General features: G+C 48.6%; 1 protein-coding gene across 2 annotated transcripts in view; it reads right to left on the bottom strand.

The window, feature by feature from the left end:
• Positions 1-12581, bottom strand: part of TNR (tenascin R) — a 190019-nt gene that overhangs the window by 74834 nt on the left and 102604 nt on the right. For both annotated transcript variants that reach the window (XM_044267360.1, XM_044267359.1), the window contains exons 2-3: positions 4888-5449; positions 2010-2486 (exon numbers count right to left, since the gene is read on the bottom strand). In XM_044267360.1, the coding sequence (XP_044123295.1) occupies positions 2010-2486; positions 4888-5386 (976 nt within the window). In that variant the 5' untranslated portion in view covers positions 5387-5449. The remainder of the gene's footprint in view (positions 1-2009; positions 2487-4887; positions 5450-12581) is intronic.

The raw sequence follows: 12581 nt of genomic DNA, 5'->3' as shown, positions 1-12581 counted from the left end.
CTGGAAGAGACCTGTGGTGCTCGGTTTAAAAGGCCAGCGCTGTGAGCAGCACCTCCTGCAATGAGCGGTGGCTGAGGGGTTGCTATAGAAACAGGTAGAGGTGATGCACCTGTCCTTCCTCACATGCTTCTAGAACCTGTAAAGTCATTCATCTGGGGCTCCCGAAGTCTTCTTCAAACAGCACAGAGGTAAAGTGTTGGAGGTAACAGGGGCTCACGGTTTGGACTCCATCCAGCTGCTGGGTCTTCCCTGAGCGGCAAGGTGGGTTTATCTCCACTTCCATCTGGATCCAGGATTAGGTTAAGATTTTGTCTGCAAATGCATCCACTCTTGTAGAAAAGCAGGGTCAGGAATATGGCAGGAAATGGCAGGGTTGTACAGCCCAACAAAGATCTATTCTGTTAAGAAGCAGATGGGCTACAGAATAGCCATCCAGGACAATGGCTCAGGCTGACCCTTAGCATCCTCTGCGGGGGCCTCCTGGAGCTTCATCCTGTGGCTGGAATCCAGGGCCATCCCTCAGCCTCCCCTTGCCAGCAGCTCCCTCGTGACTTTGGATTTAAACAAGGCTTCACGTAGCGACGAGGCTTAACTTCAGCTTGAATTTTCCTTTGGAACAATTGCTATAACAACTACATGTGTTTTTAGAAAGACATTTCAGTTCAGTAAACAAAATGGGGAGGCTAAATGAAATAAAAATGTGGAAAAAAATGAAGGAAAGTGAAAAGATTTTTTTCCCTAAGCAGTGTGTTACTGTTTTGTTTTTCCATTATTGCCATGGATCTTGTGAAAGAAATTAAGTTGAAGTCACAGGTGCAGGGACCTTGTCGGACTGGTCCCTTTATCCAGGTGGGGAACTACTGGTGATGCTGAAGACCAGAAAATCAATGAAGCTGACCTCCCAGCAGACAACCCATCAGAAGGTTTAAAGATATTTGATTGCTGTTGTTTTTTATTTTAAATCCTCCCAGTGGACCCTCTGAACCCACTGTTACAGATTCACTCATAAATGGAAAGGATCAAGGTCAATCAGGTAACCTGATACACAAACAAAATGTATCAGCAAGAGCCATTGATTCAGTCAGAAAAGGATGAGCAATAACAGTGAAATGATGAAAATCATCTAATTTTAGATAAAAAAAAATCTCCAGTGAGATATGAATATTTTCCCCTCTGCTGGATTTAGATCTTCATTTCAGGATATCACCTTTGTATCAGCTTCCACAGCATTAGACTATGTGTGGGGTTGGTTCTAATTTGCTCAATGTCCTCTGGAACAAAGTGAGTCACAGCCTTTTGATATTCTTTTTTTTTAATTTTTAAAAAATTTTTAAAAATTAAAAAAAATTTATTTTTGTATTGCCTTTTGATATTCTGTACTAATTGTTAGAATGTGAGTTGTTGTTTGATGCCTTTAGGACTTTATTCCTGTTTACATTTAATTCCTTGCCTATAAATATTTTTTTTTTCTGTGTGGACACTAGATCATTTCATCAATTAGGAAGCTCTGGCAATATGTGAGTTATGAAATAACCAGTGTGCCTGGCTAGTCTTGTTTGTTGCGGACTAACCGCCTTTTTGTGCAGTAGCGTGGAAATGGAAAAGCATGTCCCTGGAATATGGCAAGCGGCAAGGGGGACTCCTGGGGGCAGGTGGAGCTCTCAGCAGCCCCTTGAGCTATAGAGTGGCCTTGCCTAAGGTGATCCCGTGGCGTGACTCTCTGCTTTCCTCCACTGCGAGGACAGCAGAATGCTGTCACCTTTGGTAGCATCGCTTTTGCTCTAGTCTCAGTCAGAACTTTCAGACTGAATGTGACCATTGCTGGTGTCTGCCTTTCCATCTAATCAATTGCGACCGATGCAAGAAACCGGCTCTCTTAGAAAGCAAATGAGCACAACCCAATTGGGAATTCCTTTGCACGAAATACACCTTCCCTCCCATCTCTCTTTCCACCCCCGGTTCGTTCGCCGAACGCCCTCTGCAGCCCCCCTTCCTACCTCCCATCCTACCTGCCGAGCAGTCAGGGCCCTGGTAGCCATCTTCGCAGAAGCAGAGCCCCTCCTGGCAGTGTCCTCGCCCACTGCAGGCGTTCAGACACCGTGGCTGACTGCAGTCGTCCCCCACGTAGCCCTCCTGGCAGAAGCAGGTGCCATTGGCACATCTCCCCTTCCCCGAACAGTCCCTGGGGCATCTCAGCTCGCTACAGTCCTCGCCTGTGTAGGGCTCTTCACAGACACACTCTCCATCCACGCAGAGCCCCCGGGAGCTGCAGTCTGTCGGGCACCGGAGCTCGGAGCAGTCCCCCCCGCTGTACTCGCTGTCACAGACGCACTGGCCATCCACGCACACACCCCGGCTGGAGCAGCCCAGCGGGCAGTAGGGCTCGGAGCAGTTCTTGCCGAACCAGCCTTCATTGCAGATGCAGCCGCAGGACTGGAGGCTAAAGTTGCCGTGGCCGCTGCAGTGAGGGGTGTAGTCCAGTTGTCCTGGAAGGGTCAAGGAGGAGGTCAAAGGGAAGCAGTGGCTCCTCCTGTAAATGGCGCAGGGGGAGGGTTGGGCACACACCTCTCTCCTCACTCTCTGGTTAGATTTGGGTGGCTGACAGTCAAGCTCAACCTAGTTTGGTACATACCCAATTTCGTAAACAATTCTCACCAAATCTGGGTTGCCTGTGCCTAGCTCGGTGCTGGGGGCAAGGATAAATGAGATCTGGTGACTTGTCCTCCAGGAGTTAACCTTCAGTGTGTCTTAGCTTGGGTCCCCTGGAAGTAGACCTTGGATGAGGGCTCAGGCCAAGGGACTTACTAGAAAGTGCTCCCAGGAGAAACTGATTAGGGAGAGGGGGAGATAGGGGAGGGAGGAGCTTAAGCCAGGGTGCGTTAACAGGCAGAGTCCCAGAGAAGATAACCTGGGTTTAATCCTGCGGGATGCTCTGGCCACAGTGCAGGTCCCTGACAAAGACACCCAGGAGCGGGCTGTGGGGACTGATGGCGACCCAAGGGGAGGTAGGCTGAGCGCTGAGGCTGCTGTGGAGGGCAAGGTCATTTGTGCTACAGACACATCTTGCTCCCTCTCCTTCCTGCCATCTAACTAACTTGGCTCATTTATCACAACTCAGCACCAGGGTCACTTCTAAGGCTTCCCATAACTTCAGTCTCATTTCATTACTGTTTGCTCTGATCTTTTTGGATTCTATGCATATCTCTGTCCCGGCCCTTTCCACACCATAACTACAGGGGTTAATTTATCTGTCTAGCATGAGTCAAATAAACTAATTAAGCAAACACGAGCCCAGTACCTGCTTGGCATCCTTCTCTGCGCTTGGCTCTGGGGAGATGAAATCAAGCAAGTTACAGCCTTTTTAAATTCTGCCACTTTACCTAGCCCCGTGGTCTGAAAGGACGCCCCAGAAATTGCTTTAACATAGTTCTTGCTTGTGGATTTTTCCACATCTGCCACGGAGCCCAGTAGGAAGCTGGGAGAAAACCCACTCATAGGCTGCCCAGCTGGGCACTGAAGAGTTCATGTCCACGGACACCTATGACTTCCCTGTATTCCTCAGCTCCACTGAAAAGGCAAAATGGCCTGAAAGTTCCCACCAAAGAATGGGAAGAACAGGAGACTGAATGACTGGACTTTGTCTTCTTCACGTTGTTTATTTATAGTTTTGGTTATGAGGCCAAGAAAGAGGTGAGAAAACTTGGGAAATATTTCACCACACAGAATCTGCCCCTAATTTTGGTGTGTTATCTTGGCCTTGTTCCGTGTCATCCCTGCCACCTCCAGCTTCTTCCCTGGAAAGCCTCCAGATACCAGAACCTACAAAGCTGAAAACCGGAACCCAGGATAGTTAGATGAATCCCTTTCTCATTAAAGAATGAATGGGACGGCTCTAAGGTGCCTTGTGGGTGAGAGGACTGGACGTAAAAGGGGACTAACACAATCTTTATTTGTTAAGGGTCAGCTGATCGCTGTTGCTGCCATGGGACTTACCAGAAGCCAGCCTTTCATCTGTTTAGTCCTAATTCTGTACGTAGTCATCCCTGTCATTGTCGTTTATCAGCATTTGTAGGTGGGGAAAGAAGGCACGGGTTATGTAACCTGCTTAAATACCGGCTAGTAAGTAGCAGAGCCAGGATTTGAACTCAGGGAGTCTGGCTCTGAAGGTGTAATGACCCCTCCCAGAGAGGTCAAGATAGTAATTTCTAAGTGTTCCTTGTCAGGGGTGGGTGAGTCGAGAGGTAAATTTAGACCCCCAGCCTTTGGGGGTGTGGAATCAGCCCTTTGAGTGCGCATGACTCCGTGCGCCTGCGAGCAGGTGCATGTGTGTGCAAGCGCACCCACGTGCGCGTCTGCGGAGGGAGCTGAAGCCTGCATCCTGCGGGAGATGAGGCCAGGTCCTCAGAGACCTTAATGACTATCATTTACTCAGATGGGAGAGAGGCTGTGGCTGAGCGAGCGGAGCGCCCGCGTTCTCTGGTCCCCGAGGTTAACATGGAGAGATATCAATTCAACAGCCTGTGAAAACCAAAGATGAATGAAGACAGACACCAAATTCCCTGCTCGCCACAGAAGTTGCTGCGCTGAACCGATGTACCATTACCTGACTCATCCCCCCCAAATCAGGTTAATGTATTTCAGACTGAGCAGCGTAGAGAATGCTGCCCCGATTCCCCCAGGGAAGGACCGCATGTAGATGTGAGACGCAGCGGCAGAGAGCGGCAGCCGCGAGCAGAGCAGCCGCGAGCAGAGCAGCGCACTGTTCCCTCCGTGTGTGTGTGCCCGGAGGTGCTGATTTCGTGGGAGAGGCTGCCCCGCTGGCGCACTGTCCCCCCTCCCCCGCGCCTTGGCTGCCCTTGTGGGGACCCATGCGCCCCCAGCCCCTACCTGTGGCCGCGCTTTCTGGGCAGCAGTTGCTGGTACACTGGTCCCGGAGCAGCGACACCTCCCTCTCCAGCATCTCGATGCGGCTCAGCAGCTCCTGCAGCACCCGGGCTGAGCCGGCGCAGGGGCAGGCCTTTTTGGGGAGGTTGATCCTGTGGGTGAAGGTGACCTGGCTCTCGTGGTCCGAGGTCTGACCCGTGTACTCCGCCAGCACCTCGTCTTCGGCACTCACCTCCTGCTCGGCCGAGGCCTCCAGCCCAGAGGAGCAGAGGTTGTCCAGGGGCACGTTAATGTTGTACACGTGGTTGAAGACCATAGGCTGCTCTTTGCCAGAAGCGCTGTAGTTGGCCACACCCCCTTCCTCCTCCGCCACCTGTCTTTGGACCCCTTCTGTGGTGACCTCCAGCTGACATTCGGAGGGCTTGAGCAGGGAGCCCAGGAGGATCAGGTTGACGCCAAGGAGCATGTTCTTCAGGACCACCGTTTCCCCATCCACCCCCATTCTCTCAGCCAGAGCTCCGGGTTCAAGACCAGCCTGCAGCACACAGCCGGGAGTTGTGGGAATCTGCAAGAGAGACCGAGAAAGGAGATGACCCCTGAGACCTGTGCCGAGCACCAGGGCTGGGCGAAATCCTACAAAGCTGTAGAGGAGGCACTTAGGATTTTCCACGGGTAGGTTGGGAAGGGACAGTAGCTATCAGGATCACAGAAGCCCAGAGCTTTGTCCCGGAGAGGGATGGATTCCTGAAAATGGACACTGCTTCTGCAGAAGGACGTTTTGATTTCCCAAAAGGCTTATCTAGAATGCTGGCATCTGAGCCCCATGGTGGGCAAGTAAGGCCCAGCCCAGAGGACCCGTGAGGACTGACACCTGGGGGTTGGTGGTTAAGCTATTCCTCCAAGGAGAGCTCAGAGCTTACTTTCACGTCTGGGTGAGAAGTAGGATGAAGGGTACAAGGGAGCCTCAGGCATACCCTCATATTTTCCCACATATTTGTTAGCGAGGGGGCCCTGCCAGCCACTTCAAAATAACTTATGAACTCCTCTAAGCCCGTGTATTCAATACGAGTTGACTTTGGAATAACCAACCAGGCAGATAATGTAGTTCCAGGTAATTGTGGTTGTTAATAATCCTTGGGTACATTTGTGATTATCGGAGACTGTGTGAGCCGAACTTTCTTTTAATCTTCTCATTAGTTTAGTCCCGGTGCTTTGTGACCACGGGGTGCCTTTCTTCCGAGGCCCTGTTTAAATTGCTAAAATAATGAATTAGCTCCTCTGCTGATTACCTAGTCACCAAAACCCACAGAGGATGAGAAATTTACTGTAATGCAAATCAGTTTTGCAGAAATTATATTTCTTTTTTATCCCCGATGTAAAAGAGGAAAGAGGCTTACAAATTTTGGTTCTAAAGGTAGTGTTACAGCTTCTAAGAAGATTAAAGACGGAGGGATGGGGTAAGGCTAGCTGGGACTAAGAGAAGACACAAATGATGCCTGGTGCCTAGGGATGGGGCTTGGTGCCCAGACTGGGCTCTGTATCTTGCACATGACCTTCCTGGCCCTGGGGATAGCCCTAGGGGGGCTAATATCCCCATCTCACGATGGAAGATATCCCCATCTCACGATGGAAGATATCCCCATCTCATGATCGAGGCAATTCTGCCTGGAGAGGTTAAGATTTGAATTCAGACCTGATGGATTTCACAGACTCAAAGCCCGTCTTCCTAACGGCTGTGCTCTAGCTCATTCCCTGAAAGCATGTTCAATTTTCTGATGTCTCTGATGGCAGTTGTGTAATTCTAGGATCTTCCTGGGAATATTGAGGTTAGAGACTTTTGCTAGGGTCAGATCCGATGTTCCTTCCTCCGCGAAGCTTCCTCCTTTCACCGTTTCCCTCCTGTCCCTTCATCTACTCTCCCCAGTGAGGCGAAGGTAAGCCCCGCTGACAGCACGTCTCACGCTAGACCTGCAACTCCTTTGCCTGGTTCTCCCCACCTGGACTGCAAAATCGATTCTGGTCAGACCACGTCTTATCTGCAGCATTTGATGTGTGCCTCGGGCAGCAAAAGTGCTCAGTGCGTGGCTGTTGGATGAGTGAGTGGACGCCTGGAAGGACGAATAAGCAGATAAATTAGCGAGTGACTGCCCAGTGAGCAAAGGGCTGAATCACTCTCCAACTTATTTGATCTCCTTCCATTATCCTCAAGTTATTCATTATTCTTGTCCCTTTCAGTTCAACTGGACAGTGTCTGAGGGTTGGTTTTGGTAAAAATGATCTGTATTAGTGACTCATACAAAAACCACATCTCATTACTCAGCCTTTATGTTGTATATTGAACCACAGTCTGTCCCTGTTTCCAGTACGAAGAGGAAACTGAGCAGAGCTGTTAAGATCATGGACACCGGAGCCAGACCGTCTGGGGTCAGACCCAGCTCCTTCACTTTTCTAGCTGTAGGCCTCCAATTCCCCATCTACACAATGGGGCTTATAACGGTACCTACTTTCCAGAATTGTAGGGATGTTTATTATCTGTACAGTACTTACCTAGTACCTGGCATTAATTAAAATAAATAAATATTGTTTACAGATAATGTAGAATAATTGTTCTGCTTCTTCCCCTATCCAAGGACTGCCCTAAAATTGCTGGAACACAGGGGAAGTCTCATCCATCAGTGGACGCCAAGAAAGCGCAAACTTAGCATACCCTTGTTTGAACAAGGGAGAGGTTCACTTGGAGCTAATCTGGGACGAGGTGATCCACTGGCCACATCAAGATAAGGTAAATCAGCCTTGAGGATAGATAGAGTGATGTGTCTGAACCAAATTACCCTCATGGCTGTCAACTCTCTCTAAGGCCCTCAATGTAGGGTGCTGTTGGCTTTCTGTTTCCGGGTCCCCAGCCATTGCCTCCTTGGAGGGTTGCTTCTGCCCCTTCTATCACTGAAAGCTCCGTAGAATGGCTCTGCTCTCAGGCACTGACCCTCGCTCCCACACCGAAGGCCGAGGAGCCTTAGCTATTTCTTTTACTAAACTAACATTTGTTTGTCTGATCCATATTGCTATTGCTGAATAGCTTTTTTTTTTTTTAACCCAGGAACTGTAAAATTATCCCATAAAACCCATAGCATGTGATGCAGATTTGTTTGCACATAGTTGACACTCAATAAATAAGTGAAAGAATAAATGATGTTATAACTGGAAAAGAAGACAAGTGACCGGCAAATTAAGAGGGAAGAATGTCAGGTCCTAGACTTAGATCCAAAGCGACAACTACAGAAGTATCTATGGAGAAGAAGTCTTACTTCATGTGTGAATAGCACTATGACCCTAGTTAATTACAAACTTAACTATGAGTCCATCAACAGCGTGAAATTGTAACCTCCAAAATCTTATTTAAATTTAGGCTTTACGAATTAAAACACAGAACAAAGGAGAAGGAAGGGGCTGTTTCGCTCTGTACCGCACGAATCATTGACCACTTCTGGGGGACCAGGTTGTTGAAGAGACTCAGTTTTGTCCTATGAGAGGGAGGAACTTGGCATTGGACCACAGAAGTGAAGACTCACGAGGTGCATTGATTCCTTTTTCATTCATTTGACAGATATTTATTGAGTACCTACCATACGCAGGTTCCTTCATTCACAGAAGTCGCTTTCAGGTGTGTTTGCACATGTGTGTGTGCATGGGTGTGTATGTGTGTGTCAGAGGGAGGGCAAACAATAAATAGTAAAAATAATCGTGTGCAAGTATCTCTTGCTCTTTGAGAGTTGGCGTTATGCCACCTTCACTTGGGAGAGACCTATATTAGTTCTGAAAAGGGTTTTTACATTTAGGAAATTAGGAAAAAAGCAAAAATAGCATTCAGCATCAATTCTGCTGTGCACCATGGTAGAAGCAGTGCGTACCCCAAGCAGTGAGAGGGATGGATGCTGTCCCACTTCCCCTAGGGACGACACTCAGCATCTCAGCTTCGAGCCGCAGGAGCTTTGAACTGTGTCTGTGAGCATCTGTACTTTATCTCAATTTATTTTGTGTGTCCATTAGCAAAATGTGTTCTAAGGTGTTAGAAAAGCCCAAGAGAGGTAATTTTTTGGGTTTGGCAAGGCTCAAAAACTATTCCATATGAATTAATGGTACATGTTTCTTCTCTTTATGCCATTTCAACTTATGAAAGCTTTCATAGGAACCTCTATGTTCAGATAGCAGAGAAACCTGTGTACCATGTATAGTGTATCCTATAAGGCATAGCATATGGTATTTGGTGTGTGATGATATAACATTCATTTGTGTGTGTTTGTATCAGCAAATGTAAGTGGAGAAGACTAAAAGATGAGGGGCTGGGGCACTAACAGGGCAGGAAAAGTCGTGCTAATATTACAAGGCATGGTCAGGGAAGGCTTCTCTGATAAGGTGACAGCTGAGCAGAGACCTCAGAGAAGTGGACTGGTGAGCCAAGCAGATGGCAGTGGAACAGCATTTCAGATATAGGGAAAAGCAAGTGTGAGGGCTCAGAGGCAGGATCTGGACTAGTGAGCTTGAGGGACAGTGAGACTGTGGCCAAGCGAATGAAGGAGCAGATGTGGGGAGATGTCAGAGAGGTAGAGAGAGCCCGCTCAGATGCAGCCTTATAAAGCACTACAAGGACTCTGCCTTTTAGTCTAGCTACATGGTCACTCTTCTAAAATGCATCCCTGACCAAACACTTCTTATGACCTAGTCCCTATTCTTTTTTCTTTTTTAAGATTTTATTTATTTATTTAAGGAGATAGAGCATGAGCAGAGGGGAGGGGCAGAGGCAGAGGGAGAAGCAGACTCCCAGCTGAGGAAGGAGCCCGATGCAGGACTCCTTCTCAGGACCCTGGGATCATGACCTGAGTCAAAGGCAGACGCTTAACGGATTGAGCCACCCAGGTGCCCTCCCTCCCCCACCCAGTCCCTGTTCTTGAGAAACTCTCAGTTTTGTGGAGACGATGAAGACACAATAAATAGAATAAGAATGCGATGTGATCATTACGATGACCAACACATGCCCAGAATGCCCAGAGAGGGCTGCAGGTAATAAGACTCAGGGACAGCTACACTGACGGGATAGCATAATTGTCGGTGCCCTTCGCCACGTACTTCCGGCCTGGCTTTCCAGACACATGGTAGGACTATGTTTTCTGGCCTCCTTTTGGTTTGGTGCGGCCATGCTACTGGGACTGACTGATCAGTTCTGAGGAAGTGATGTGTGTCCCTTCCAGGCTGGCACCTTCAATGCTGATGAGAGGCCCTTCAGAGCTCTCCCTCCCGTAGTGGCTGGCAGAAGTGCGTCATACCCAAGAAGACATCACGTTTGCTAAAACTCTGACATGTACAAGCACGTACTTGCTCTATCAATGTCAGTATTTGAAAGGCCATGGAAAGCTGAAGGAAGAATTGGACTTCTATTTGCCAAAAGGTCCAAGGGAACTAGTTTCTACCAAGTGGGGTAATCTACAAGGAAACCAATTTGGGTTCCATTTAGAGAATAGCTTTTCTAACAAACAGAACTACTGAATTGTCATGGTGGGTAGTGAGCTCCCTGCTACCGGAAGTATTCAGGCACAAGTGGAAAGTCTGCTTAATGAGAACTCTGAAGATGGGCTTCCAAGCATTACATGAGAGGATGAGCTAGAATGGACCTCATGGTCTTCTTTTTCCTGATACTCTCATGTGGCTTTGAGGAGTCTACTCACTGTAAAACCATATTGGCTTCCTAGGGCTGCTGTCACCAATCTCAACTGAGTAACTATGAACTCTAGAACTTTTTGTCTCACAATTCTGGAGACTACAAATCCAAAATCAAGGGGTCAATAAGGTTGGTTCCTTCTGAGTGCTCTGAGGGAAGATCTCTACCTCTCTCCTAGATGGCAGTCCTGGCAGTCCCTGGTTTGTAGACGGGACACACCAAACCCCACCCCCATTGTCGTATTGTCTTCTCTGTGTCTTCACATGGTCATCAGTCACATTGGATTGGGGCCCATCATTCCAGTATAACCTCATCTTAACTACAACTGCAAGGACCCTCTTTCCAAATGATGTCACGTTCCGAGATACTGGGGATAAGAACTTCACTACATTTTCTTTGTAGGACACAACTCAACCATAACAAAATCAATAGCTTTACCAGGCACCAAGCTCAGTGTTTTTCTTATATTATTATATTCACTCCTGACAATGATTCTATAAACTAGGGAGGAGTGATGTTTAGGAGTCAAGATATTTAGCGACTGGCTTGGCTTGGGCCACAGCCAATCAGAAGGAGGCATCAGTCAGCCCGCCCCCCCCAGTAAACAGGGAGGGCTCTGCTAGGTCCTCTTTCTTTCCATTATTCAAGACGAGGAAAATGAACTTTGGGAAAGGCCAAGGAATTTGACCAAGATTGCACAGCTAATGAACAGAGGAGCCAAGACTGAACCCGGATCTTGCTGACCATAGTCTGTACTCCCAACTTCTGTTTTCAGCCAACTTTAATTAGTGGCCACATACCATTCTCATGAAAAGACTCAGAGCTCTTAAAAATCAACACTCTCCACTCCCGGGATCAGATTTAGGACATCTTGACAGCCATGACTTTTAGCTTAATGTTTTCTCCACCAGTGCAGGCAACTACCCTAGAAACTGCGTTAGTCTCTCCTGCTGGGAGGGAAGGCTTGTCTGGTGGGTTCTTTTTTGAAATTGCCCGGTCTCCACTAGGTCCCAAAGAATCAAGAACAATTCTAAATAGTAAACCTTGATCTTGGAGGAGTTGGGGGACACTTTAAAAACTTGTCTTTTCCCAGTAGTTAAGGAGACCAGGACCCGCAGAGGTTCGTGCTGGTGTGCGCCCACCGAGCTCAGCCACAAGCCACCCCAGACCACACCACAGGCCCCTCTGCTTCTCTCTAGTGTCTATACTTCCGTGAGGCTTAGGTGGCTGCTCTGGGGACAGGTAGAGAAAGAAGGCAGAATGAACGGCGTGGAGGGCTTCATGTTTCTCACTTCGTCTGACGTTGCTGAAGGGAAGGGGAATGAAATGGACATTTATTTAATGCTGACTGAATAAATACGTCCTTCACTGCGCTAAGCTCATGTCACTTCATTATTTCCAAGGGGCTTTTCTTTCTCGCATCCCTGAAACTTCCCTTTTATGCCTTTATTCTCTACCTCCACCTCCCATTCCAACAAGGAATGTTGACTGTTCAGTACGTGGTCTCTCTCTGTGGCGCTCTTCAGCGAAGCTGGTGGATAGAACTCCGCAGCTTCCTCTGGGGCCTGGCCTCCTCTTGTGACATACCCTGGAGGGCTGCATTCCATATGCTTGTCACCTGTAGAGGGGCCCCACCTGCTCTCAGCCCCACCACCCGGCTTTGGTGAGGTGACGGCATCACCTGTAAGCTAGATGCCACTTGTGTTATGAGAGGTGACCTAGGCTGGAGGGGACCAGCAGAGCCTTGCCGTCCCCTCACGGTCTTCCTACCTTTCAGATGGCTCATCCAGCTACAGTTAATAAGACTCCAGGATTGGGGCCACGATGGGCCAGTCAGAGCAGCGGTGTGTGTGTGTGTGTGTGTGTGTGTGTGTGTGTGTGTGTGTGTCGGGGCGACCAGAGGGGAAAGCTGGGAAGGTGGAGGAGGGAACACGGGAAGCAAGTCAAGCTGGAGAGAGACTCCGACAAGACTTCTAGAGGCAGA

The sequence above is a fragment of the Neovison vison genome, chromosome 10, assembly GCF_020171115.1.
Source record: "Neovison vison isolate M4711 chromosome 10, ASM_NN_V1, whole genome shotgun sequence".
Lineage (NCBI taxonomy): Eukaryota > Metazoa > Chordata > Mammalia > Carnivora > Mustelidae > Neogale > Neogale vison.
This window is presented reverse-complemented; position numbering and strand designations above follow the sequence as displayed.